The sequence below is a fragment of the Simochromis diagramma genome, unplaced genomic scaffold (genome assembly GCF_900408965.1).
Source record: "Simochromis diagramma unplaced genomic scaffold, fSimDia1.1 OVJJ01000802.1, whole genome shotgun sequence".
In the NCBI taxonomy this organism is placed as follows: domain Eukaryota; kingdom Metazoa; phylum Chordata; class Actinopteri; order Cichliformes; family Cichlidae; genus Simochromis; species Simochromis diagramma.
The window spans coordinates 9,354,073-9,378,650 of NW_024387492.1; the positions used below are offsets into that span (position 1 = coordinate 9,354,073).

Genomic DNA, 24,578 nt, shown 5'->3' on the forward strand with positions numbered 1-24,578 from the left:
TACAGGGGAATTACACCTTTATAAAGTGGTCGTATTATAAAGTATTACAACTGCTGTGCAGAACATAAATACACATGCAAGAATTTTCGCTTTTTTAAATTTTATTTAAAAAAAAAATTCATTTATTATTATTTTTTTGGGGGGGGACTTCTCCTGGATACGATCTTTAATCAGAAACACTGAATCGGTTTCGGCCTATTTTTGAAGGGTTATATAACATATAGAGAAACATATGTCTGCATCTCTGTGTGAATATAAAACTGTGTACAGTACAGTACTAGCAGGCTGTTTAAAGACTAACTTCGTGCATTCCTCCGGAACAGCGGGTGGCACTAATGTTTCATTTTAGTGTCTTTGTGTAACTGAAACACAGAGAGAAAAGAAAAGAAAAAAAAAGTAGGAGGGCTGCACAAGTTTGAGATCTGAGCACAGAGAAAAGTTACAGCAGGTAAGTAAACTTACCAGCGCTTTAGTTCTTTTCCTCTTTGCAGTTGTGTAAGTCAACGCTGGGGTTTTGCTGCCTTTTACTGGAGAGTTGCGCTGCATGCACTCCGTTATACCTACTGCAGGCATCCAAACGTTTAACTGGGAAATGTTTGTATAATAATAACACGGCACAGCATGTCTTGAGAAAGATAATAATAAAGTTCCCACTATAAACCCCTGTTTGCTTTCAAAAACGAATATAAGCAAAACTGTTGCTCATAAATCATTTTTTACGATGACCTCAGATCAGCCTGCAAAACATTCGCCTTGGTGCCTGTTTTGTCAAATTTAATGCGAATCCATGTTCAATGTTTACTGTTTACTGCATCTACCCTCACATTTCTTAATGTTAACGAATGTTTTGATCTAAAGTATGAATAAACACATAATTTACAGGAGTTAGATGCTCAACAGCTTCCACACTGATCATAGAAGATACAGCAAAGTCTTGAACCCCTCCTCATTCTTCATATTATGCTTCCAAAGACTTATTCTTGTACTTTTTAGAAGTTGAGCAATAGTTCTTTCGGGTCTTTCAGAGCTTTTCTTTTGGACATTGGCTGCTTTTTTTTGTACTCGTTTTTATGAGGAATGTTTTTGTTTGTCAAGCCACTTAACGTGAATCACTCAAGCATAAAAAGGACACTACTACTATAACTGTACTAGTACTTACTGGTTACTACTGGTTCATCTTTTGATGAACCAGTAGTAACAAAGAGCCGACTTTAAATAGTATCTTTATCCACTTTGTTACTGACAGACTGTCACAAAAAACCACAATTTGTCCCCGTTTGTTTAGCTGAATCTACAAAAATGCCAAAGATAACACAGTTTAATAGCTGTAAAATAGAATAGTATTTTTACAGAGCTACTAGCCAAAAACTTGGCATAGCTCACCATGGTGTGCGGTATTTTCTTTTTTTTTTTAAAAATTGTAAAAACTGGACAAGTGGACAGACTTTTAGGTCTGTCACATCATCTATTTACAGCAGAGGAATGATATCTGGAAGTCATGTCTTAAGTAATATGGAAAAAAAAGAGACCAAGGAAGACCAACGGAGGGGCAACCGCGCCACTCTCCCGGAAGGAGCTGAGGAGAGCCCCAGATGAGGGGTCACTCAGCAGCCGCGGAGCAGAAGCCAGGGGGGGTTGCAGTGACGCGCCCGTGAGCTCCGCCGGCGGCCAGCTGTGCCAGGGTGACTGAGCTCCAGGCCGAGAGGCTGAGGACACCCCATCCCCGAAGGGGCCCGAGCGAGCCCCAGGCTCCAGGCCCCGACAAGCAGCCACCAGGAGTGAGCCGGTGCGTACTGGGACGCTCATCCCCGGACACAAAGAACGAAAGAAGAGCTTTGAATGTCCTTCAAAAAGCCTGGAGAACTATTCCTGAAGTCTACCTAAAGAAATGACAAGAAAGGTTGTTTAAGAGAATTCAGGATGTGTTGAAGAATAAAGACGGTCATACCAAATATTAACTTTCAAGCTCATTTTCAAGCTGGTATCAACTGACAAAGGTCCTACTTTTTTAGCTGATCTTGTGGCCTCAATGTTACAGATGAATTATCACTCAGCAAATTTGGCTTCAAGCAGAATTTAGCATTCATAAACTAAACACGCGACCCAGACACCGAGCTATAAATCGTTTTAAATGTATTTGTTACCCATGCTCCATATGTATGTTTTGATTTGAGGGATAATTTTTCAAACAAAGCTTGCTGGCAGACTCAAAAGTTTTCCCATGCAAGTGTTTACATTTAAAAGAAAAAGGTGTATTAAAAACATAAATGAGTTTATAACCCAAAGGATTGTTTTGATTTCTGAGATCAGCGCTGAGATGGAAATGCAGCTTCCACCTCACGAGGGAGGCGAGCTGTCTGTGGTCGACATGCACACGGGTGGAGAGCCTTTGCGGATCATCCTCAGTGGCTACCCAGAGGTCAAAGGCGACAGCGTGCTTTCCAAACGTCGCTACGTCCGGGAACATCTGGACCACCTCAGGAGGGTGCTGATGTATGAACCGCGAGGACACTACGACATGTACGGGGCCCTGATCGTGGACAGCGAGTTACCCGAGGCCGACCTGGCAGTGCTGTTCATGCACAACGAGGGCTACAGCACCATGTGCGGCCACGCCGTCATCGCACTGGGACGCTTCGCTGTGGACTACAAACTAGTGAAAGAGCCGAAGTCGCCAGAGACACAAGTGAACATCCACTGTCCCTGTGGCCTGGTGAAGGCCTTTGTTGAGTACTCTGAGGGGAAAACAGGAGGAGTGAGGTTTCTCAGCGTGCCAGCGTTTGCATTTGCTACAGGTAGCACAAACGACTGTAATAGTTCTCAGGTATTTGAATGTTCACCAGGACTAATTCAATATTTTTTACCAGATGTGACAGTGTCGGTGGAGGGTTTTGGTGAAGTAACGGTTGACATCAGCTACGGAGGAGCCTTTTACGCCTTTGTGAATGCCCAGAGGTTTGGTCTGGATGTGTCCAAGTCCAGGACTCGGGATCTTGTCGACGCAGCCACAGCTGTGACCAGAGCTGTCAAATCTCAGGTGATCAGCTGACAGGAAATTTAAAAAAAAAAAGAGCATTATTACACAGACAGTGAGAATATCACTTGCTAAATTTCTAGTAATCTAAAAGTCTAAATAATCCATACTTTAATTTAAAAAGGGGAAAAAGTAGGCCTGATCTTATATAGAGCTGCTTTGAATTGGCAGCTTCTTTTTTTATTCATTACATCTGCTTTTAGGGTGTTGTCGAATTATGGCTCAAATGTATGCACAGGATATTTTTAGAGGGCACAAGAAACATCTGGTAGTTCTTATATGGGATGCAGTGCATGCCTGTAGAGCTTATAGCAAAAAATCTGAGCATTACATGACCTCTCAGCTTGATGTCACCCAAAAGTATCTGGACACGATGCTCCCAACCATATTCCACAGTGTGAACTGATTTCTTTTTCTACCTTATTCTTATTATCCTTTAGGTGAAGTTGCATCATCCAGCCAGCGATGATCTGGCCTTCCTGTATGGCACCATACTAACAGACGGGAAAGACGATTACGCCCCTGAACCCACCGCCAATATCTGTGTGTTTGCTGAAGCTCAGGTATGTTAGTTCCTGCTGGTGGAAGGATAAACCGTTGTCATGAAGCCTGAGTGTGGGTGTGGGTAACGCTATAGTGAGGGGAGTCTACTACGTTTTATTGATTACAATAAAAAAATAAAAATAAAGAAGAAAGACTTCAAACTACTGATTGAAATCCTAAGCTTTTTAGAAATATGTTTAAAGAGATCATAAGAGAGACAAAAGCAGCAGAGTTTGATGGAAAATGAGGAATGTCCCCCTGCTGGTCATTAAAAATAATGCAGATTTAAGGCACTTCTTAGCACCTTTTTTTTGTTTGTTTTGTTTAGGCCCTGAATCCACATCCAACTTTAAATACAGTCTTTAGTCCTGAAGTAGCTCTAAGTGTACACTTAAGCACATTTGTCTTAGAAGGGCTGCAGATTCCAGGAAGTGCTACAGCTGGTCAATTTAACAAGTCACATTACAATTTGGAACAGCTGTATTAGCTGAAGCTACACCCATTAATGCCAAGGAAGAGCAGCTGTGACTGTGCTCACAGCCAGCAGTTTGACAGTGCCGGAGATCGGCCTTTTACAATGAGTAATGAGCATTATGTAAAGTGGTCACATCGTCTTTTATTTGTGCAGTCTGCAGAGTTTATCAGAAATGAAATGGACAAACACAGCAACTGTTCAGATGAAATATGAAAGAAAAACAAGACATATTGCAAGAAAACACGTTTAGGGACATTTATTATTTGTTGTCACTTCTTAAGTCTTTGTCCTTACTTCCATTATTTGAATCCTCTTTAAGTGCTCAAGTGTTGGAATCATACAAAAGCAGGGCTCGCAAAATCGCTAGGCCGACGTCCCGGGGCTAGCGATTTTTCCAGTCGGGCTACCAAAATCTATCTCTGCCCTGCCCGTCGGACTATCATAGGAAGGAAAAATATATGTCAATGCTTTTGCATTATTTCGGAAATGTAGCTGGGTAATTATGTCATTGGCATCGGTGAGCCACTGTCAATATGTGACATATTGAAATCGCGTTTGAATTTGCGCTTGTTTTTTGCTTTCACTTTGCAAATGTCCAGGTGCCTTCTTTTGGCGCGCCGGCGGGGGAAAAGTCACTCGGGTCAGAACATGGGGTGCCACCATCATCCCACTTCTGACACCAATGTGGCGAGCTCGGACAACGAGGAGACAGAGATGTCGTTTGGTCTTGCTTCCCGTGAGCTAGCCAGGGAGCACAGCCGTTTATTGACATCTGCAGAAGAACACTGCCGCTAGCTAACTGCTCAGCGCAGCAACCGCACAGCAAAAACAACACACAGAGCGCCCTCTGACCCCGGAAGGACACACCGTCGCAGCGAGAGGGCGTCACCCGTCACTATGGCAACATAAACAAAACATAACTGTACAAACAGAACCCCGAACAGCCCTGACCCGCTACATAGCCCCCACCTAAGGGGTCAGTCGTCCCCGACGACCCCATTACCCCACACAAAGTCCTGCAAATGTCCAGGTGCCTTCCGGGGAAAAGTCACTCGGAACAGAACATGGGGTGCCACCATCATCCCACTTCTGACACCAGTGTGGCGAGCTCAGACAACGAGGAGACGGAGGTGTCGTTTGGTCTTGCTTCCCGTGAGCTAGCCAGGGAGCACAGCAGTTTATTGACATCTGCAGAAGAACACTGCCGCTAGCTAAGTGCTCAGCGCGGCAACCGCACAGCAACAACAACAACACCACACAGGGCGCCCTCTGACCCCGGAAGGACACACCGTCGCAGCGAGAGGGCGTCACCCGTCACTATGGCAACATAAACAAAACATAACTGTACAAACAGAACCCCGAACAGCCCTGACCCGCTACAATATGCTGCTGAGAATATAGCCCAGAAGAAGCGTATAGTATAGCTTTTATTTTGGAAAGAGCCATTTCTCTGTAATAAACTCTCTTTTCCAAAGATGAGTGATTCCTCAATCAGATACAGGGCTTGCAAAATCGCTAGCCCTAGCGATTTTTCCAGTCGGGCTACCAAAATCTATTGTAGGAAGGAAAAATATATGTCAATGCTTTTGCATTCTTTCGGAAATGTAGCTGGGTAATTATGTCATTGGCATCGGTGAGCCACTGTCAATATGTGACATATTGAAATCGCGTTTGAATTTGCGCTTGTTTTTTGCTTTCACTTTCCAAACACGGGAACTGTGTATAGAGAGCGACAGCACTGATTGGTGAGTGATGATAATTTGCGCACCAATTCCTCTGACATCGTCTTATCAATCGTTAGCTTACTATGCAAACATGACAAGTGAAATCTCCCGCAGCAAGCTTAAACATATGAGAGGTTGATCGCGCAGAGAATCGCTGAGCGTTATGTGTGTGTGTGTAAAAGCAGCAGGATATATATTTTAGTTCTGCTGAGCCAAATAAGACAGGTCAGGGTGAAGAAGTGACAGCCAAAGAAAAGCTTACCGCAAAACGGAAAAGTTATGACAAATCAGACTATAAGGCAAAAAGAAAGTGCAGCTTTATGGTTTCATGGACAAAAGAATTTCTGTGGCTGCAATATGACGAGCTATGTAACCGGGGCTGCACATAAGTGGTCCGCAGTTGCGCATTCGCTGTCAAAAAAAAAAAAAACACGCACAAGATATGAAGTTGCAACGCGTGTTTGCGTACATAAGATCTTCTGGAGGAGGACAGACATTTGTTTAAAACTCTTAAAGATGTCGAAGAAGCTCCTTTAAGCAATTACTTTGGTGTTCCTCCACCTCCAAACAAATGTCAGAAGGAGTCCGAACCACAAAAGAAGCGCGTATTCTCGGAAAAGTGGTTGCAGGAGGTGAGCTGGCTTCAAACAAATGAACGCACAGAGATGTGGTGCAGAATGTGCCGTGAAAATCCCACTCTAGCGGACAAAAACAGTGCTTTTTATATGGACGCAAACGCGCGTTGCAACTTCTTACCTAGTGCGCGTCTTTTATGTTGACAGCGAATGCGCACATGCGGACCACTTATGTGCACCCGTGTAAATAACATAATGTTCTGCCGGGTGTGTTGTTGGTTTTCTCTCGATTTCTGAGTCGACAAGCGCCTTTGTTACTGGGACCAGTCATTTTAAGAAAGGCCCCCATTAGAACCCATGAGAAATGCAAGAAACGCATTATTGCTCAGTCTGCAATATCTTTCCCAGAACAAACACCAATTGCAAATAACATACTAAAAATAAACCTGAAAAATCTGTTTAGAACAGCCTACTATGTTGCAAAGACTGAACTACCACTGGCAAAATTTAGCAGTCTTTGCAAACTTCAAAAAGCAAATGCCCTCGATCTTGGTTCCACTTGTCTCTTACCCGTGACTTCAGTGGAAATTTCAAATTCAGGATCTGACACAGACTGATTCATGTCCTACACAGTTCTTACAAGTTCATAGAAATTTCTGTTCAATTAGAACCAAGTATTTGAGTTGATGATTGTAATTTTTATACAATGTTGTAATTTGTTTTTCAACAATTTTTTTGATTAATGTTTTGTTTCCTTTACAATTTTATACTTTAATGTATAATATTGTAAAGGAAACAAAACAGGAAACAAAACATCAATCAAAAAAATTGCTCTCTTTTTTATTCGGGCTACTTACATTTATTTTGGGCGACCAAAAACTGAAGAGTCCCTGCCCGAAGGGCTACCAGGGATTTTGAAATTTTGAGAGCCCTGAAAAGACAATAAAAGGTCTGCGTTTTGTTCATTGGTGTCACCTTAACTTCATGCAATAGGAGGTTTAAATTGTGCTTCTCAGGTAGACCGAAGCCCGACTGGTTCTGGTGTCACGGCTCGAGTAGCTCTTCAGTATCACAAAGGTCTCATCCAGCTGAACCAGACCAGGACGTTCCAGAGTGGAGCCACTGGGTCCCAGTTCACAGGAAAGGCTGTTGAGGTATCACGATTTCTGTTCTCTTGTGGAATGAGGGTGATCGCCTCTTGTTCAAAGAGTGGGAAAAGAAAGAAGTGCATTTTGTAAAAAGACCAAAAGAATAAGTAAATATTTAGACGTTATGGCGCAGTGGATTTACGATGTATTGAAATGTGCAGGATTAATCCAAGTTAAAAAGAAGACATGTTTTGTGTGTTTTGTTTCTAAACAGTAATACAGTTAATAATACTTAATCCTAAGTGTAGGATTTTGGTGCAATTTAATATAACATCGCTTTGTTTGGCTCCTCAGGTTGACAGTTTCTAAAATACTGATTTGAAATCCTGTATTTAAATGTCTTAGAGTGAAGTCACCATGAAGCAGATGCTCCGGGTTTCTCTTACATCAAAACGCAGCGCGCTGATGTGTGGACTGACAGCAAACAAATCACTACTTGCTGTCAGAATTACTCATCTTACACATTGCATATATCATCTGCAGAGGAATAGTTTATTCTAGTTTCAGTCAGGTTTCAGACCTCATCACAGCACAGAGCCAGCTTTAGTGAAGGTTACAAACGATCTTCTTATGGCTTCTGACAATGGACCACAAGATTTTATCACAGTAATTAGAGGATGCTGCAGGTATTAAAGGTACTGCACTGCAGCGGTTTGAATCATATCTCCAGTTTGTTTTGAGACTACAGTTTCTTCGTGTAAATGGAGATTAATCTTCACACAAGTGTTAAATTAATTCGAGGCATAGCATGCTTTTCACTGCTATGCAGATGATACCCAACTTTATCTGTTCATGAAGCCAGAGAACATACCAATTAATAAAACTGCAGGACCTGGATGACCTCTAATTTCCTACTTCTACAAGATGGTTATTATCAGGATGTCCTGAAAAGCCTTCAGTTGATCTAAAATGCTGCAGCGAGAGTAACTACAGAGAAAGCACATTTCTCCCAGACTGTTTTCTCTACATTGGCTCCCTGTTAATTTAAAATCAAATTTAAAATCCTTCGCCTCACATACAAGATGTTGTATTATTGTAGGGTCTTTAGCTTACAATATAAAGTGCCTTGAGGTGACTGTTGTTGTGATTTGGTGCTATATAAATAAATATTAATTGAATTATTCTTTTGAATCAGCTCATCATAGAATGATCTGAAGCATTTATTGTGTTTCTGTCTTAATGCTCAGGAGACCAAGTGTGGAGACTTCAAGGCTGTAGTGGTGGAAGTTGCTGGCAGAGCTTTTTACACCGGAGTTTCACGCTTTGTGCAGGAGGCCGATGACACGCTGACACATGGTTTCCTGCTGAAGTAAGCAAGATGTATAGGTTTTCTATACAAAAGCAAATTAAAACAGAGGTTATATGGTGGTTTTTAATAAGACAAAAACACATTTTATGAATAGAAAATCTTTTAGGTGGCCAAGACTTGGATCTGTAATGAAGAAAATAAGACCTTGGTGGCCTGGTTTACCCAAGTAGTAAATGAAGAAATAGTTTTCCTTACCTGTTTTAAGAAAAACAAAAACTATTATACATCTTGTGAATCTTTAAATTGTCCTAAATTATATTTAATAGATTAGCAAAGTACATAACTAACTCTTAGAGGCTGCGAGGAGCTCAGTCACTAGTACTCTTCTTCATCTGGCTTGGTAACACCTCAGCATTCCCCCAAGAGAGCTGGACAAGGGGTTAGAGAGAGGAAGGTTTGGGTTTCTTTGCTTTGCTTACACCCTGCCCCAGATAAGCAGTAGAAAATGGATGGATGGTTATAACTAAAGATAAAATTTGAAGAACAGCTAAATGGAAGTGTACTGCCATTCAGATATCTACTAAAATATTCTTGATAGTGAACTTCGATTGTATATGATAATAAACATAAATGTGTTATCGTGTATGACTGAATGTAAAAAGGGATTTTTGCTTTGATGATTTGAAGTGTACATTAACTGGAGTGTACATTAAATGTTGTTGCATTTACTGACCACTAGATGGAGCCACAATGCTGGTTACCTCTAGAGTTTAAAATTCAGCCACATAAAAAAAGATGCTTCCACTTCCTGTTCAAGGTTTTTAGTAGCGATAAACAACTTTTTAAAACCAGAGTCAATGCTGCGTGAAAGTGCATGTGTTGAAAAACTAAATAATCAAACTCATCAGTAGTTTTCTCCCATTTATTATCTTTAGGTCATTGTACAATGGAAGGCAGTTTAAATTATAAAAGTTCGGTGGAGGTGTCGGCTGGATGGAGTCACAAGGCTGAAGGGGGAACGTCGCACGTCCACATGTGATGTTTTCCACAAGAATGAAAACATCACATGTGGAGCAGATTTGTTTTTTTCTGCCCTTTCATTTGATGCAGTGTAAATCCAGCCAGCATGGAGCAAACATTTCATCTATTCAAATAATAAAAAACATTTAAGGAGGGCACTCTCTTCAAAGGGGAAAGACAAGTGTATTGCATTAATTGTTGGTTTCAATGGTATTTAGCATTATGAATTCCTATGTGCATGTGTAACAAGCACACACGCTTGTATACTATAGATGTATGCAATGTATGACACGAGTGTCCACACACCTGTTAAGAATTGCAGATCAGGCCAAGGCCTTTGAGAGTACCCACTTAACAAAGAAACAAAACAAAATCAAATCAGAGTTAAGGCCAGCTCGTAACAGGAAAATGTTCAAATAAAAACATACAGTGATCAGATTTATATATATATATATGTGATGCACGTCAAAAAAAGGTGAATACAAAAAAACCAACAAAAAAAAAAAAACGACCCTCAGCTGTGTCACTTGCAATTAAAACCACATCCGTCTATACAACACAGTCTCTCAGTCCTGTGATGGCTGTGACTGCAAGAGAGCGGCAGCATCAAGAGGAAGCTTAGGTCTAGTCTCCAGAAATGATCTCTCGGAAAATCCAGGCAGGTGAAAACAGCACACCTCAGTCTGTACAAAATGGCCCCATTTAGAGGAATAGTCCTCTTGCTTTGATCGAGCTTCCAGCCTCGGAAACACTCGACCGGATGCACATTTCACTCTGTGCATAGATTCACGTACAAAAACGGCACCGAACGGATCCTGTCAAAACACCCGTGAAAACCTTTCTCCAGCATGACTTAAAACATTTCTTTTCCACCCTCTTGTTTGGTCCAAGAGTATCAACCTTTGGCTTCTGCTCTATTTCTTATCAAAATCTTAGAGGATGAGAGGTCTAATCATGTTGTGCTGTGTGTGGCCCTGCTGCGATGACGCAATGCTGTGGTTCACCCGAGCCGAGGTGGGTGGGAGTGGAGGAGGGTGAAGAGGAATGTGGATGTCAGTTCGCCCCAGAGGGAGGCTGATGATGATGAGCAGGGGGTTGCGAGTGATCGAGCCCATTTAGAAGTTCAGCTTTGTGACTGGTCGCTCCCTGCCCGAGTCAGTGTTCTGGTTGTTGATCCGCTTGCGGTTACGTTTCATCTTGGACAAGTCCTTATCGAAGACCTCGCCCGACCGCAGCGCTGACACGAGGTCATCAAACTCACCGCCATCCTCCTCTCCGTTCGCTTTTGCTTTCCGGGCCTTTCGCTCCTTCTCCCTCTGCTCACGTAGCTGGGGACACAAATGAAAACTGTTGTTTAAATATCTGAAGAGGTGAGAGGATAAGAGCATTATTAGCTTTGCTTGGATACGGGAATCTGAGCCCTCCTGGTTTTTATTTATTTATGACTCAGAGAAGCAGTCACGTAATAACATCCAATTTGACTATATAATATCAATGCACTGTATAATGCAATGAGCTGTAGAGGAGTTAGTGGGCAGATGCTGGCACCTTTGATCAAAGGTTAGGAAGCCATTTTTCAGCTCTAATCTAATCAGACCTAATGAGCTGCACAGATGTGAGTCATACTATCTTCTCACGTAGGACAGAAAACAGATCAAATATATTTCCTATGACTGTGTAACTTTTGCTAAATGAAGGCATTGTAGTATTTAATAAATTAAAGGTGCTAAATAAGTGTTTAATAGCAGCTATAGCTCTACTGAGAATCTCAGGGGATGAAAAGAGAGATCAGTCGCATACCTGAGCTTCTACTTTGGCCCTGCGTTCCTCCTCTTCCTTTCGTTTTCGTATGTTCTCGTTCTCCTGCTGAGCCTCTGTGAACGATTGCAGGAACTGGTCGAAGATGCCAAAGAACTCATCTGGCTGCATCTTACTGGCATCCTCACCAAAGTGCTTTACTGCCCTCAGGAACTGCGGGACCAAAGAGAAGAGGAGGGGGCACACGGGATTAGATTTACAGCAGGACGCAGCAGAACCGCGTTTTATTCCATCTTTGACTGCTTTACAGGAGAGTCATTAGGCCCCAGCTCTTTGAAACCAGAGCAGGGCAGGAGTGGTCGGGCTTTGAAGCCCGTGTTCATCCAGATCTCAACGGCTACTGATTGCAGCTGAGGTCAGAGACTGGAGCCAGAGCTCAAATTAAGGCAATGTGCTTGTTGGGTGTTTTTCCACAATAAATAAAAAAAGGAAACAAAAAAACAAAAAAAAAAAACAACATCCAGATGCAAGATCATGCTGGGAAGATACAGCTTCAAAAAAATGTGACCGCTAACAGCAGTTATGGCATAGACAGGGAAACTATGAGCTGAAAAGATGCTGAAGTTTGTTTTTCCCCCCATTAGAAAAAAAAAAAAAAAAAAAAAAAAAAAAAGAATACATTTCTTTTCAACTTCCTCACAGCAACAATCAATAAACTCTATTTCACAGTCACCTTTTTCTGCTTTTGTTTTGTTTATATGCACAGAGCTGATGCAGTGACCCACTTAGAGGGTCACGAGGTTATCTGGCTCCCAGTCGTGAGTACAGAAGGCCGCTGTAAACATTCAAATATTTAACCGTGGCATACTGTAAATGATTAACAGCAACTAATGGTTCCCATGTTACCAGCTGAGTCCTCATGTCAATGTGGCACACACTGTGGGACATATAAAAATAATAAAGAAAAAACACCTCTTCCTGCCATTCAGGAAGACAGACACATAAATCCCATGTTAGCGTGTCAAACGGCCCTTTGAAATGTGAACATGTTCAGGTTTCTGCTGGTAGTGGAGTTTAGTCCCCATAAAATTCACATTTGCTTCGTCTTCGTTTGCTTCGATGCTGTGATTCTGTTTGCACAACATAAAGTGACATCTTAAAGTTGGCAGGTGTAATCTGATGTCCACAGTGTGAAATAATATTAAAGCCTATGTTCCTGTTTGCACTCTTGGCCCTCACACATGGCGACAAGCAGGCCGCACAATAAAGTGTCGGTGGCACTGCAGCAGGAAGCCGAAACGCTTCTCCTGCTGGTCGCTTTCCTAGAAAGGTCCCTGGCGGGGTCAGTAAGGCTTGTAGAAACAGCTGCATGGAGAGGAAATGGGATGCAAGCTTTCAGCGCCTGTGTCTGCAGGCGACTGCGACGCTGTCCGGTCTGCTCAAACGCACGTGCACACCCTCGGGTTTTCTGGAGAAACCACACAGGCCGAATGACTCACCAGTTCTTTGGCCTCGATGAGAGAGTCCTCGACATCAGTGAAGCTGAAGCTGGCCACGGTGATGAACTGGCTCACCACCGACACAAACTTGTCACCCGGCTCCTGCGGCCCTTTCTTCTGGTATTCCAGTTCCTGCAAGTGGAAATCAAAAGGAGCAATTAGAAAGAGAACATAAAGAAGAGCTCTGCTGAGTTTGCAAATAAATATCCATGACTTACGCTCTCTACACTTTTTAATCCACTGCGCAGGTTGCCGATATCTTTTTCCAGCTCCGTCATACTGCGTGGAAGAAAGAAAGGTCATCACCATTCACTTAAAAAGGAAGTAGCTGAAAATTAGGTTCCCCATGCAGATGATTCACCCTTTACAGAAAACTCTCTTTTTATATGCCAACAATTGAACCACAATTGGTGGCATATTTTACAAACAAAAATTAGGAAAACACTTGGGAATCACTGCTCCCGGCCTTTACTTACTTGACTTTGGCTGCCTCTGAGATACTCTGCAGGTCCTCCTGGAACTTCAGGACTTTGGGATATTTCTTCTCCAGGATGGTGATCAGATAGTGCAGCAGAGTAATGTTTCTGCAAACACACAGCAAAATGTGTCAAATGTGCAATATAGGACTTTCATGATGGACTTTCAGATATGAATATCCACATGAAATTTCATCACTATAATATTCCCAGATGTGACTTTTATACACCGCATGCCATTCTTGCTACTGCTGCCTGCAAAGTTTTAATACCACTGTTGAAAAATGTTCTTACTTGTCGATACTGGATTTAGTATCCGCGATCTTGTTGAGTGAAGACACCTTGAAGCCATAAGCATTGCCCCTTTGACCTTTGTTCATATAGTTTCCAAATGCCAGCACCACCTCCAACAGCTGCTTCAGGTTTCTGCTGTTTAAAACCTCCTTAGACGCCTTACCCAGCGCTAAAGCAGCAGGAAAATGGACAAAGTTGGAGATATAAATATGTTTGCTTTGGATAAATCATAGCAATCATATTTGAGATATCATTTTTATTGTATAAAGCACATATTTCCCACCTTCAACTTTGGGTTTGATCTCAGCTATCCTCTCTGCAAACTTCTTCTTAAAGTACAAAGACTGCAGCCTCTGCTGGTAATGGTTTATTCTGGACCGAGGATGAAAATAACGTGTCAGAGAAGAAGGAGAAAAAGATACAAATAATAAATTATAAACAGGGAAATCCACAAATGTAGACAAAAGCCACAATCATGAACATTGCACTTAAATCGCCACACTATACAAGTTTTATATAAGCATATAAAAGTTTTAGTTGTGGTACTGAAGCTTATTTTTGTCTGTGTTTATGATTTAAGCCTATAAAGCACAGACTGTGCACTTAATGAATACCACAGTGGCATCTGTCTTCCAGTCCAGCCTGTAAGACGACAAACTGGAAACTACAGCGGCACTTCTTAGAGGAAACAAGACAAAACGGACTGTGTGATTCTTCCTTTACATACATTTCTGCTGTTGCTATGCTGCAGGATCTCACCCACCAGCGACCTGACCTTTGCTGGTGACCACACTCCTTTCTTTTGTCTTACATGACTTTATTTGCAAAACTGCAATAAAAGTTATGAAATTATCGGCTCACTTTCTCCAAAACAATGTTTCACACAGACGGCTATTGTTCCCGTTAAGTAGAAAACCATGTGTCACTGGGTTTATCTACTCAGACCAAGAGGAAACAAAGACTATTGTTTGTCAGCAGATCTGAGCTGCTCTGCCCTGATGCTGTCAGCTCTGTGGTTATCAGCTGGTAAACAGTGAAATAATACGCTGCACATAAAGAGAAACTCACCTGCTCATCTCGTAAAGGAAGCGGTCGGGTTTGGCCATTCGATCGAGCTCATGTTTATGCTCCTCGAGGAGATCCACATCGCTCTTCTCTGGGACAAACTTCAGCAACTAAAGGACAAGGAAAAGACTTTTCATTATATCGAATACTCAGACACCTCTGCTTTTTGTCGTCAGTGAACATGCCTGAATCTCTGCTTCCACTGTCTCTCGCTCCAAGGCGCATGAGGTTTGCCGCTCACCTCTTAACTACTTGTGATTTAAACTGACGTGCATTAATGAAAGCACAGCTGTTTTATGTTTGCATGAAAGCCGTACCTGCTCCAGCATGTCTTTGGGAAGGTCCTCCTGTTCGTCCATGGTTAGGATGGCTCTCTTAATCTCATCATTTGAAAGCTTCAGTCTGCAGTGCACAACAGATAGAATATAACAACATCTGCTGTGTCTGGGGTTTTTTTTGTTTTGTTTTTTTTAAAATCCTGAACTGAACTTACCGTGAGAGCAGGATGTTACAGTTTTGAGCCCGACGGCCATCAATCACTGACAGCTCCTTGACTTTTTTGGAGCCCAGCGTGTCGTCTTCCGCCTCTTTCTGTTAGCACAGTGATTAAGAGGTTAGAAAGCATGAAGCTCACATTTTGTTTCAGTTACAGTCACAGACAAACACATAACAATTAGGACTGGATGACACATGTGCCAGCATCCCGAAGGAGAGCTTAAAACACATTTGAAAGGAGAGAGAGTGGCTGTAGAATTCACGAGAACACGCAAACACGACAAGTAAAGACAGCTGACGCCAAATATATGAACAAAGAGTGACTGTAGAAACTACTGTACTGTAAGTGCACTCACCTGTTTGCTGTTATTGATCATTAAGAAGTCCTAAAATGCAGGCAAGAAGCAGGGAAGATGTAAGCACTCATTAGAATAAGTAAAGCAGTTACGTGATTGCAGCCCATAAGAACAAATTAATCATTCAGCACTTCAATGACAATGGATCAGCAATGACGTGAGCATAGTAAGACACACTGTAAGTGGCTGTTCAGATTATCACTACATGCTTGTTCTTCACATGCTGTGCACATAACTAATCATTAAACTGATTAGGCTGATGCTGAGTATCTAAAATGCACATTTTTGTTTTGTTTTTTTAATGTGTGTGGATTCAACATGCGTTAGATCACATTTTATATACTGGGCTGTCTGCAGTTTCATCTTTAAAAAGACATGCCCTTCTAATCCAGAAACTACCGATTATGAATTTCTAGAAACTACATCAGTTGCAAACTGAAAGAAAAAAGGAACAGCTGATTGTGAGCAGCGCACTCATGCATTTTCAATCACAAATGGCAGAATGATCTAAACCATTAGAAAAAAAGAAAAAGCGTTCCATTCGAAATGTGAGGAGTTTAAAATCATTCAAGCATGAAAGTCTGGAATCTAATTAACTGCCAAGTGTATCTCAAAATATCTCCTTTCTCCTGTTTTTATTGATCTGACCTCTTCCCCATGACCAAACTGTGCTTAGGAAAGAAAAGTTGTACAACAGTAAAAAAAAAAAAAATTTAGCAAAAAAGTCCAAGGAACTGAACAGCAGCCAAGTCTAAATCCCAAAAAAAAAAAACTGCAAGCAAACTGAACCCTCTGCCCACCCCAAACCCACATATCTACCCTTGGCCTTATCTAATGATAGACAACATAGCAACATGTGGTGAGAGTGAAAGGTGAACTACATCATTCTCAGTACCTGCTGCCTCTGATAGGCTGAGAAGGTTCTTTCAATGTCATCTAAATCCAGCACTTTGAAAACCTTGGCATCGTCCACCTCCATCCAGACCGTACCCTCCAGCTTATTCTGAGAGGAAAATAAGACATCTTATATGTCAAATTTTAACAAAGAGCAGGAATATCTGGAGGCCTCCTGTGCCTCTGCTCTTCATACCTCAGCTAACTTGGACCAGTTGAAGGACTTGAGAGGGTTGGATGGCTGAGGAATGTTCTTCTTCTTCAGCGATGATCCCAGGGGCGCTCCTGGTGGTGGAGGGATACCTCCAATGGGCGGGAGCCCAGGGGGAGGTGGAGGGCCACCTGGCGGAGGCGGTGGGGGTGGTGGAGGAGGCATCATACCACCAGGAGGTGGTGGAGGAGGTGGGGCTATTCCTGCAAAGCCTGGCTGAGGCACCGGGCCGCCAGGGGGGCCGGGGGCAACAGGAGGGCCGCCAGGAACAACAGCTGCCTGCCTCTGCAGAGACACATGGGAACACGAGAGGGGTTCAATTCTCATGGAAAGAGTATTGCTGCACATTCAATGGAATTGTAACTACAAAAAATTTTGTTATGCTTTTTTCAACACAAACCATACCACACTGATTCATAATTAAAACGATACCAGTCTAAAAGTCTAATTTTTGTTATCATAAAGCAAAAGGTTTTCCTAATTTCATGAGTTTCTTTCTCAAGTAAGGTAGCTGTGTATTATTAGTTTCTTAAACCTACATTTGGCCTTCAATAACACAGTTTTTATGATAGTTTTGTGCCATTTCAGTAGACTCGTAGTCACTATAGACAGGAAACAAGATTCCTGGTCTTGGGTGCTTTCTGAATTCTGATTATAGTCCAGCAGAAAAGGGGCACATTAGCTGAAATGGATTCTCAAAACCATCAGCTGTCATCTTCTTTTATCTGCATTCTATGTTGGCCCTGAGAGGTTAAACGCACTTGGACTTATGAAAACACCAGCAAATAGAAAAACACTGCAAAAGCACACAAAATACAAAGGACATGTTTTTAGGGAGACAACAATGTGACATAAAAACTGTGGAAATGACAGGAAGCTCTGTTTTTTTTTTTTCTTAACAGTTTTCATCGTTGTTGTGAGGAACAAAAAGATGCGGGTAATGTGCATTTTAATCGCATGACTCATGCATAGATAGGTGTTTGCTATTAGTCGTTCAGTAGCTTGTCACCTCGGCAGCTGTTCTGTCACATTGTTGTCACCCCGAAAACACTTTTGTTTTATAAGGTTTTTTGTGAACATTTTCTATTTCTTTTATGTTTTACTCAATTTCCATTGTAATTTGTGGGCTTGCATGTGCTTGAACTCAGGGCCACAGTAACAGTATATATGAAATATATGAAAATAAACAGAAGTGCTCCCTTCAACCTGACCTTTAATCAGACAGAAGTTAAAAATGGTTCATTTTTTCATTTCTGCTTTTTATCTAGAAAAGAAAAAAACACAAAAACAAAACTTAAACTGCTTAATTTTGAGGTTTTAATAAATTTAGATCACATTGTGATATCTAAAGGACTACTCCTAACTTCTTAGATTAGGTCATATGATTATTCTGGACCACCGCTGGCTGTCAGAGTCCATCATCCTACTCATTAAGGTTTTCATTTGAAGGTAATTGTAATTGCAAAGTACTTTAAAGGGAAACATACGGTGCTGAGCTCATGCAGTCGTGCGGTGAGTTCAGCCACTTGCTGTTTGACATTTTTGTGCTCGTTGCTCTCCTTTTCCAGCTTCTCTTTCATCTTGTTGAGGGTCTGCATCATGTCCTCTTTCTCCTGGGTCTTGGCGTCACATTCACGCTCCTTCTTCTCAAACTTCTGTTGCAGCTCATGGTGCTCTGTGATGGGGAAATTAAAGCAAGATTTTATTAAAACGTGATTTTCATTGGTAAGAAAATTGTCCCATTCCATTTATAATCGCACACACCTTTTCTCATTTTCTCTGCCTGCTCCTTCCACTGTTTGACCTCATTTTCATTGACCAGCCTGCAGAGAGAATGACGCACGTAATTACTTACAGCGTCTCCGCGAACGACTTCACTGATTGTTTTTCTGAACATAAAAGGGGAGCTATTTTTGAACCAACGCTGTCAAACACATGGATTTCTACTTCAGCCCTGTTCTACATTCTTCAATCTGTTCCATGTTTACGTGTCCGTCTGTTCAGAGGAAAATCGGTGCACTCACATTCGGACAACATTCTTCACGTTAAAATTCTCCAGTGGTGTGACGTCAGGGTCATGACCTTTATCATTCTGCAAGACCATCTGCTGGACGATGCGGTCCAATAGCAGCCAGTACTGTACAGTGTTTCCACTTCTCTTGTCTGGACACGGAAAGAAAGAGAGCAAAGAAAGCAAATTTCCCATTACTCATGTTTCTTCCATTCAGTGTTATCGGAGAAAATACTGATTACACTTGGATCCACAGTGGTTAGATAGCCTAAAGGAGGCAAAATAATTAAAGGCTACAACAAGATGACAAATGTATTTCTTACTGATTGGTGAAATTTCATCAGTCATATGGGGACAAGATGTTAACTGGTGCCTTATAAACTCACAGTGCACAACATGCGGTACTGCTGTTATACTTTACTGTGGAAATTAAAAGTGCACTGCATCAAATTTAATATATAATTGTTTTATTTTTCCTTCCTAAGTTTGCAGATTATTGCTAACACTGGGGTGAAACCACATCACTGGTTGCGGCTCACTCCCATTTTCAATTCTTCAAAAAAATGCCTGAAAAACACAGAATAGAGGAGTAAGAGTTAAAGCAAAAAGCCTCGTGCAGTCGTGTCTTTAGTGGCTCTTTCACTTCAAATCCATTGAAAGTGAGAGGTAGGGAAAATAGTTACGGAGCTAAATTATTAGCGTCTGAATGAATACAGCTTTAGTTTGGCTGGGAATGTGCTAATCCACCTTCTGGACTGACTAATCAGGACAAAGTCAACATTCTTACCATATAATATTTATCAAGCCTGTTTGTCCAGTCACAAACAACTAAACTTACGTGGCATGAGCAGACAGTGATGCAGGACAGACATAAAGTGCGGATATGCATCAGTGTGGCTCATCTTCTTCCGGATGAGATCAAAAACTTGCGTGGCACTTTTGGTGTCTACATGTACCTGGATAAGAAGCATAAACCCCCCCCCCAAATGAATAAACATTTGTTCCTCACATGATGAGTAAGGGAGAGATGTTTCTTTTCCTTACCGACTCGAAACGTTTTGACACAGCCAGCTCATCATCGTTCCGCAGCATCTCAAAGTAGTCTAAATGCCTGAAAGTGTCACAGAGAATTAAGTGATGAACTCGCACACTTACAGCTTAGAAAGATCAGAGTATTAATGTTGACACGCATTAGTTGGAAAGACTTTGAAATCTACTGTGTTGTTGTTGTTGGGGGTAGAGTTCCAGGATAATGTGTAGAGTTTAAAACCGAGGTTTTGACTCACAGTATGTGTGCTTGTGTACTTCTTTAGCTGTTCGACTGATCTGTAAATGTTTACAGACACCACTTTGGAAGAGATTATGTTTTGGAGTGAAGTTGCACCTCACCTGTCTAACGTGGCGTTTTCATGAGAGCGTAGCTTATCGATCACAGGTTGGATCCCCAGCATAAGAAATTCATATCGGAGGTGAATACGGAATTCCAAACTAGTCTAAAACGGGGGGGAAAAAAACAGCAGTAAGATACTGATGCAAGCAGTGCTTTAAAGAGCCTCTTGAATAAGTGACTCCTGTGTGAAAAGATGCATGAAAACAGTATATATTACCTCTCCAGCTCCTTGACTCAGCACAGCATTAATAAAGGACATGATGGCTGTTTTCAAGCTGACCTCATCTCTGTACCGCCCCGTACTCCGGTCCAGATCATTTACAAGTGTCTGAGAGATGAAAATCCATTACAGATGATTAATACTTTCAAGCAATGTTGCTTTTAAATTGCTTTACGTCTCTGTGAAAGATTTAAAATCAGAGCACTGCCCTCAACTGCTCCCACCCACCTGGAAGCGTGTCCTCTCGCAGGCGAAACGCTGGTAGTGCAGCATTGACTCCAGGATTTTTTTGTGCCCGCCAGGCACCAGACATACAGCACCCATGATCTCCAAGACTGCCACCTTTGTCTTAATGTTTTCTGTGGCCAGGCTCTGGGCAATGATGTTGATGCTCTCGGAGTGAGCGAGGACGTGGGCGCGGCCCTGCGAGTTGTTCATCAGAGCTTTGATGCAGCCGATGAGAGACGTGTGGATCTGTGATTCTGTGGTGTCATAGTCCATGCTTTTCAGGAAGTTCAGGATACACGTCAGGCCATCCAGATCAATAAATCGAGTCACAAACCTGAACAGAGACGTCATTGCGATTTACAGAGATGATCTTAGCGCTTAAGGAAATACTAACTATACCATAGAAGTATAGTGCATCGATAATACCCAAGTTTTTGGGTTAAAACTGCAGTGAATGTTCCTTGTGTCCTTGTGTATTCTTGCAGTACAATGAATTCATATTCAGTAAGTGTTGAAAATGAGAGGGTCTCCTTTAATGTTCTTTTATATCAATGAAAAACCTTTACGGGTGTTCAATTTTTAAAGGGTGCATTTCCATACGAGTATGAGGAGCTGAAAAGAGCGACAGATGCAGCGATGGAGGTTAATAACAGGAGATATGATGACAGGTGACATTTAAAAAAGGGGGGGGGGGGGCTGAGTTTAGATCAGAGGTGGGACCAAGTCATTGTTTTGCAAGTCTCAAGTAAGTCTCAAGTCTTTATCCTCAAGTCTCAAGTCAAGTCTCAAGTAATGTCAGGCAAGTCAGAGTCGAGTCTCAAGTCACTGGTGTAAAAGTCCAAGTAAAGTCACAAGTCTGAAATTTTGAATTTCAAGTCCTTTCGAGTCTTTAAAAAAAAACAACGAAAAAAAAGCATGTTGCAGTTATATGCTAAATGTAAATATTAGACCATGTAATTTTTAAATCTGTGTTTTTCTCAACACATGACAAAATAGTGAACTTAGAAAATATACACAAATTGTGAAATTGCACCTCTTTAAAATGCAGCTCAATTAAACCTAGCTCCAAGAATAATTTTCACCGACAGTTCTGAGATAAGCTGCATGTTATTCTTGGATGCGCTTGTAGGACCGGCTTTAAAAATCGCATGACAAAAATATCATACATAAATAAATGATATTTTTTTTAAAAATATCATTTAAAAAAAAAAAAAACTGCATCACCAACGTAGCCTGGAAAACATTTGCTAGTTAGATGAAGTCAGCTATCTCATCGTAGCATATTTATAATTATACGCTTCTTGGAGTGAGTGCATACACTCGTGAAGTTTAGTAACTTCCGGTCACTGCAACAAGCCCAGGTACAGTTTACCGACGGATGGGTGCAGGACCTTGAAATGCACCGTGTAGAAAGTAAAGACCATCGTACCTATCATAAGTTTACCAGTCTCACAAATCGTCGTCATAAATACACATTCGTTAACCGTTTAGGACCTTTGAGCTCAACGGTAATTAATTAGCAGTGGAAATAATTTCTGGTAGCATCACAGAAATGTAGCAGTGACAACAATACTGTATGCTGTAATCGCACTGGGCGATTGGTGATACAAAACAACTGTTTTACCCTGTGAATGAAAGTATATGTTTTTGTCAATGTACCATAATAACAGAAGCGAAACGCAATATTGTGTCAGGACAATTCACTATTTATGCACAATAAATAAAGGAGCATAGCCCGACAATTTCTGTTCAGCGCCAGACTTGCTTGTAACCTATATCACCAATTATGTTATGAAAAATGACGCATTAACTACAACAGCAGACTGACCTTTGTGGAAATGCTTGGAGCAGACTAACCTGTGAGCTGGAGTGTTCTGGGACGTTATATTTGGTCTTTGAATGGCTGCAATCCAGTCGCCTCTTTGTTACTTCGGAAACATGGCTCGAACAATTTCTCTTCAACGACGTAATCCGATAACAACCGATCTCTTTACCCGTCGGCTTCCCGTGGCTATCATGCGACCGGCTATTGCAGTTAATAATACAACAGCTTCTTGACATTTTTGTGTTTCTTTTTATCGCTGTATAACTGATTTTAATTGAAAGCCTGCGTGCGCTAGTACCGCTTGCCACGAGTTCCCAGAATCCTTTGCGGTTCTACCCGTGAATGACGTCACATTTTCAATCTCTATATAATATGCATGTTAAATTTTATATTTGGGGTAAAATATCAAGTCTTTTCAAGTAAACCGGTTCAAGTCCAATTCAAGTCCCAAGTCATTGGTGTAAAAGTCCAAGTCAAGTCACAAGTCTTAGAACATTTTTTCAAGTCAAGTCTAAAGTCATAAAATTAATGACTCGAGTCTGACTCGAGTCCAAGTCATGTGACTCGAGTCCACACCTCTGGTTTAGATACATAAACTATCTGGGCACATGAAAAAGAAAAATATATCAACAGCTATCAGCTTGCACGCTACAGACCTCCAGTTTATTTACTGCGTCTTGGTAGTGTGCAACATCAGATACTTACCTGATAGTCATGTAGCCTTAAAACTGAAGCTCTATAGCACAAGCTGTTATAATTTAATGTGTTCATTTGTTTTTCATCCCTAGGATCTACCATAGTTTTTAATGTGGATGTGAGTGTATTTATTTGCTGTTCTAAACTTTTTGGTCACCTCATAGGTTGGGTTCTCAGAGCAGTCTTCAAGTTCTCTATAGTTTTGTTCCTCTCCTCCTCATCCTCTTTCTCCAGAGCGAGGAGCGTCTTTCTCTGTTCAGCAAAAGATTGAACATCATAAAGATCTGAGGCCAAAATAAAGTTAATTTTCTTAATGATAAACAGGTCACAAAAAACAAAACAAATTTCAATAAGGGAAAAAAAAAAAAAAGTGTAAAAATCTGGTTGTGATATTTCAGCACCACAAACGTGCAAAATGTTTAAAAGTCATCATATCTCATCACTACATTACATAAAAGAAAAGACCATTTAGTAAATTCAAAAAAAGACATCTCGCTCATGTTACTACTTACAGCTGCCATTGAATTGAGCTGATCAATGTAATATTCTGGCCAGCTAGTGGCACTTTTGTTTTCTTCTTGTTCCTGAAAAACAGAAAAATGAAATACATTTCACTGTCATTAAAGTAGACAAGAAAATTAAAATGAAGGAAAACATGAGGCATTAGCTCATAAATATTAACTGGGTATGATTTTCATTTTTCAAAGTTACATAAGAATGTGGTTTGGAAGGACATATTTCACATGAGAAGAAAAGTTATTTGGTTCATGTCACATGTTCGAATACCCTGAAGTCTAACTTCAAAGCAAATTATTTTTTTCCCCTCTTTCCGTCACTTTTCAGATTGATTGGCTTTGAAAGACACGATGCACACAAACACAGACAAATGGACAGGGAACAGACGGACTGGAGCTTAAATAGCCACCAGCCAAAAACGAATCGAGAGCTCAAAGTAGGGCGACACAGATATTCAAGCTATTTTATCTTCCAGAGCTTCACTAAGTTTCAGGAGGTGGTGAAAAATGCCAAAACACGAGTGCACAGCTGCTTGAGAAAATCGTGAGATTAGCAAATGCATGTTTAAACCGTGGATTAAGGACATGGCCTGACTTATGGTGAGATTAATCTTGCTCACGGACACGTTTGCATTGCAAGTTTAAAGGAGGGGGGGAAACAAAAAACAAAAAACTTGCTAGGCACTTCTGAGATGATTTCATATTTGACTTAAAAAGACAACTAAAACACTGAGGTTAAAGTGACTTGAAGCTAACCTTGGCATGTACATAAAAGCTTTCTTGGCTTTCAGTTTAACTCATGCTCCATTAGGCACAAGTGAACTGTGACCATCAGAAACTAATTGGGCGTCAGTTAATAAAGTGAGCCTGTAGAGAT

The 24,578-nt window shown here is 41.3% G+C and overlaps 2 protein-coding genes across 7 annotated transcripts in view; one reads left to right on the forward strand and one right to left on the reverse strand.

The window, feature by feature from the left end:
* Window positions 1–346: 346 nt before the first annotated feature.
* On the forward strand, window positions 347–10,258 carry LOC120725245 (trans-L-3-hydroxyproline dehydratase). 2 transcript variants are annotated; one of them, XM_040018026.1, is made up of 6 exons: window positions 347–448; window positions 2,311–2,795; window positions 2,868–3,037; window positions 3,475–3,597; window positions 7,368–7,505; window positions 8,687–10,258. In XM_040018026.1, exons 2-6 carry the CDS (start codon window positions 2,318–2,320, stop codon window positions 8,810–8,812), a joined length of 1,035 nt encoding a protein of 344 aa, XP_039873960.1. In that variant the 5' UTR covers window positions 347–448; window positions 2,311–2,317; the 3' UTR covers window positions 8,813–10,258. The 2 variants fall into 2 exon arrangements, with proteins under 2 accessions (XP_039873960.1, XP_039873959.1); XM_040018025.1 differs by lacking the exon at window positions 347–448 and having other exon boundaries at window positions 1,803–2,795.
* LOC120725242 (disheveled-associated activator of morphogenesis 1-like) overlaps window positions 9,657–24,578 on the reverse strand; it is a 44,941-nt gene continuing 30,019 nt past the window's right edge. For 4 of the 5 annotated variants that reach the window (XM_040018012.1, XM_040018015.1, XM_040018013.1 and 1 more), the window contains exons 4-26: window positions 23,699–23,770; window positions 23,344–23,438; window positions 20,666–20,999; window positions 20,435–20,545; window positions 20,217–20,320; window positions 19,872–19,938; window positions 19,666–19,783; window positions 18,841–18,979; window positions 18,581–18,639; window positions 18,304–18,491; window positions 16,802–17,101; window positions 16,607–16,714; window positions 15,712–15,741; window positions 15,354–15,451; window positions 15,178–15,262; window positions 14,864–14,970; window positions 14,079–14,167; window positions 13,796–13,964; window positions 13,502–13,609; window positions 13,244–13,304; window positions 13,026–13,157; window positions 11,569–11,739; window positions 9,657–11,096 (exon numbers count right to left, since the gene is read on the reverse strand). In XM_040018012.1, the coding sequence (XP_039873946.1) occupies window positions 10,884–11,096; window positions 11,569–11,739; window positions 13,026–13,157; window positions 13,244–13,304; window positions 13,502–13,609; window positions 13,796–13,964; window positions 14,079–14,167; window positions 14,864–14,970; window positions 15,178–15,262; window positions 15,354–15,451; window positions 15,712–15,741; window positions 16,607–16,714; window positions 16,802–17,101; window positions 18,304–18,491; window positions 18,581–18,639; window positions 18,841–18,979; window positions 19,666–19,783; window positions 19,872–19,938; window positions 20,217–20,320; window positions 20,435–20,545; window positions 20,666–20,999; window positions 23,344–23,438; window positions 23,699–23,770 (2,958 nt within the window). In that variant the 3' untranslated portion in view covers window positions 9,657–10,883. The remainder of the gene's footprint in view (window positions 11,097–11,568; window positions 11,740–13,025; window positions 13,158–13,243; window positions 13,305–13,501; window positions 13,610–13,795; window positions 13,965–14,078; window positions 14,168–14,863; window positions 14,971–15,177; window positions 15,263–15,353; window positions 15,452–15,711; window positions 15,742–16,606; window positions 16,715–16,801; window positions 17,102–18,303; window positions 18,492–18,580; window positions 18,640–18,840; window positions 18,980–19,665; window positions 19,784–19,871; window positions 19,939–20,216; window positions 20,321–20,434; window positions 20,546–20,665; window positions 21,000–23,343; window positions 23,439–23,698; window positions 23,771–24,578) is intronic. The other variant, XM_040018016.1, reaches the window with a different exon arrangement.

What these genes read in the sequence shown, in the direction of transcription:
- LOC120725245 (XM_040018025.1), top strand. Translation starts at nt 2,222, where the DNA reads ATGCAAGTGTTTACATTTAAAAGAAAAAGGTGTATTAAAAACATAAAT. An exon ending in AGCGTTTGCATTTGCTACAG is followed by an intron (nt 2,796 to 2,867) that starts GTAGCACAAACG and finishes ATTTTTTACCAG; the next exon opens with ATGTGACAGTGTCGGTGGAG. An exon ending in CCAGAGCTGTCAAATCTCAG is followed by an intron (nt 3,038 to 3,474) that starts GTGATCAGCTGA and finishes ATTATCCTTTAG; the next exon opens with GTGAAGTTGCATCATCCAGC.